The 2,666-nt window shown below is 42.3% G+C and overlaps 1 protein-coding gene across 1 annotated transcript; it reads left to right on the forward strand.

The window, feature by feature from the left end:
• Nucleotides 1-2,277: 2,277 nt before the first annotated feature.
• On the forward strand, nucleotides 2,278-2,666 carry LOC110185902 (uncharacterized). Its single transcript, XM_020954915.2, has 2 exons — nucleotides 2,278-2,289; nucleotides 2,351-2,666. The coding sequence occupies exons 1-2, from the start codon at nucleotides 2,278-2,280 to the stop codon at nucleotides 2,603-2,605; spliced, it is 267 nt and encodes an 88-aa protein (XP_020810574.1). The 3' UTR covers nucleotides 2,606-2,666.

The raw sequence follows: 2,666 nt of genomic DNA on the forward strand, positions 1-2,666 counted from the left end.
CGACAGGCGACCACCTTGCCACGCCCCCCGGTCTTGTAATGACGTCATTTACATGCTGCAACACTTGCCACTATGCAAAGGCAATTACATAAATCATTGCGACTCGTCTAGCGGGAAGATCTGCCTTGCACTCGAAAAAAAGTATATGTTTCCAGTGGGGAACATTGATCTTTTAATGATTATGTAGAATGGAAATTAATTTTATTTTTTATTGAAAGTCGCAGAATTGTAAGCTTTCTTTTTGATAGACTCTGCACTTTTCCTCCTGTTGTCATCCGTTTTAATTGCCAGTTTGGTCTGCAACAAATCTGAGTGACCAATCGACTTTCTGTTCTTTTTACGCTGGACGAAATCGTAAATAAATTACACGGCCTGATTGATCAACTTTCCGTCCGATGACAGGCACAAAGGGGTAGTAGGTAGGAGCTGGGTCGCCGGCACTGTCATTGCGGCCGAAAATGTCGAGGCAGCCGCTCGTAAACATAAATCCAAGTGACGCTAATTGTTTGTTGCAATTACTGCTGCAGTTGTTGCCACCGTTCAGTTACGTGTGCGGCAGGCAGCCAGCAGCCGGCAACGCAGTGTGCCATCGAGGGTTAAAGAGGGGCTGTGTTTGCATGCAAATTTTGTTGCATCTGCCATCTCTGCTGCTTTTGCTGGTGATGCTGCTGCAACGGCAACGGCAAACAATTACTCAAACATTGTTGCAACTGCTGCTGCTGCTGTTGCTGCTGCTAGTGATGTTGCTGCTGATGTTGCTGGCGTGCATCTCGTTGTGCGTGCTAAATGGCAACTACTCTGGCGGCTAATGATAATCACTCGACGCCCTCTGCTCCTGTCGATCCTTACTCTAACCTGCACCGTGTTGGCTTTCCTCCGCACTTTGCTCGTTTTCGATTGCTTAATCAAAACGCTTTTTGCTGCTGTTGCTGCTGCAGTGATTCAATGTTACTTTGCGAGTTACTCTCTCACACAATAGATACTGACTGGAGGCAATAATTACTTACTTAAAGTTTACTACTGTCTGCCTTAAAGCAGCAGCTATCTTTGGTTGCTTCTGCTGGAGTTGTCATCTCTCAGCAGGGCTATCAAATAGCTCAACAAATCTCCTGCCAGCCCGAGCGTAATGCTATTTATATGCCATATAATTGGCACTCAGGCCCACACCTCCGCCTCCTGGAAAATATAATCCACAAGATGGATTCGAAGTCTGCATGCAACGGCAAATGGCAGCCACAAAATGGGGCACATAAAAGGATCCAGCTGGGCGGGGAGGAAAGGCCAAAGAAAGGACGTAGGAAGTGCGGTTTGGCAGCACACAGCTGGATATAAATCAGAAATAATTCATAGACTAAACAATACGAAATTAATATTTTTGGAAATGAAAACGATTTAGATTTCCAACTACAAGACGACTAAAGCGGCCGCGGCTATCTTGGTAATCTTTCGTTTTAAAAATAATTAAGAACCTAGCTCCCACAATTCCCAAAACCCCATTCTGCAGGCAATGACTAATTTATTACACAAAACCATAAGATACAGGGGAATTCCTTCACAACTACATTGTTCGTAATACCCCTTGGTCTCGACGCTGCACCGCACACATGGTGACTAAACTGTCGGTTGTTGTGTGGCAGTTTGCAACTGTAAAGTGATATTAATTATGGGCTTTGTTGCAGCTCCAAACCCTTGCCCCGGGGCCATGAGCTCAGGTTCCAGTTCCAGCTTTGGACTCCTCACTGATTAAGTAACTTTCGGACATGACACAGTACTGCGGCTTCTGGGACAGGTACATAGTCACCACCTCACTTTGTATCCGTTCTGGACGATCTAAATGGATTGAAGCTAATGACGGTGATGCGTTCAATTACAGGGAAATATTTAGACAAAATTATTGGATTAGGTTATGCCTTGTATAGGTGCGTTTCTTATTATAAGAAATCATATATTCTACTATTTTCTAGGATAATGAAACATCTTGTTCCTAATAGTTTCTAAGTATTTCATAACCAAGAGAGTTTCAGGAAAATATAACTATTTGAATATTATACCCTTTAAGTTTATGATGGCTACCTGATTTGCTTATTCCAAACATTGCTTGGAAAATTAAGTTCCCAGAATCTCTACCTTTAGGTAGAAAATCTCCTATCCTTACTTTTGCAGGTAGTCTATGGCTAACTATAAAAGTAAAGTTACTTTGCCCAGGAGCTCAGTCATTAAAGTACAATCAAGGATTCATATTCTCAGATATTTGATAGAGAATTTCAATTTTGAAAAATGAAAATTTCGGTAAGATACATTTCCTAAACAGAATCAGCATTATTTTTAAACAATTTCCTATCCATTATAGATTTTCTGTTTGGTGCTTGTTTTGGGCATTGCCTCGGCTCGTCCCCAGTTTGGCTTTGGAGGCTATGGAGGATTTGGACAGCAGCAACAGCAGCAGGAATCCTTTGGATTTGGAGGAGTCTTTGGTCAGCAGCAGCAGCAGCAGGAAGCATTTGGAGGAGGTTTTCCAGGAGGATACGAGCAACAGCTGCAGAAACAAGAATTATTTGGAGGAGGAAATTATGGAGGAGGAAATTATGGAGGCTACTTTGGTTAATCAACTAAGTAAAACCAAACAAATAAGAACAATAAATCTGAATGATTAGGCTAAAATATAT

Source organism: Drosophila serrata, unplaced genomic scaffold, assembly GCF_035046125.1.
Source record: "Drosophila serrata isolate PLE 108 unplaced genomic scaffold, ASM3504612v1 contig_100, whole genome shotgun sequence".
Lineage (NCBI taxonomy): Eukaryota > Metazoa > Arthropoda > Insecta > Diptera > Drosophilidae > Drosophila > Drosophila serrata.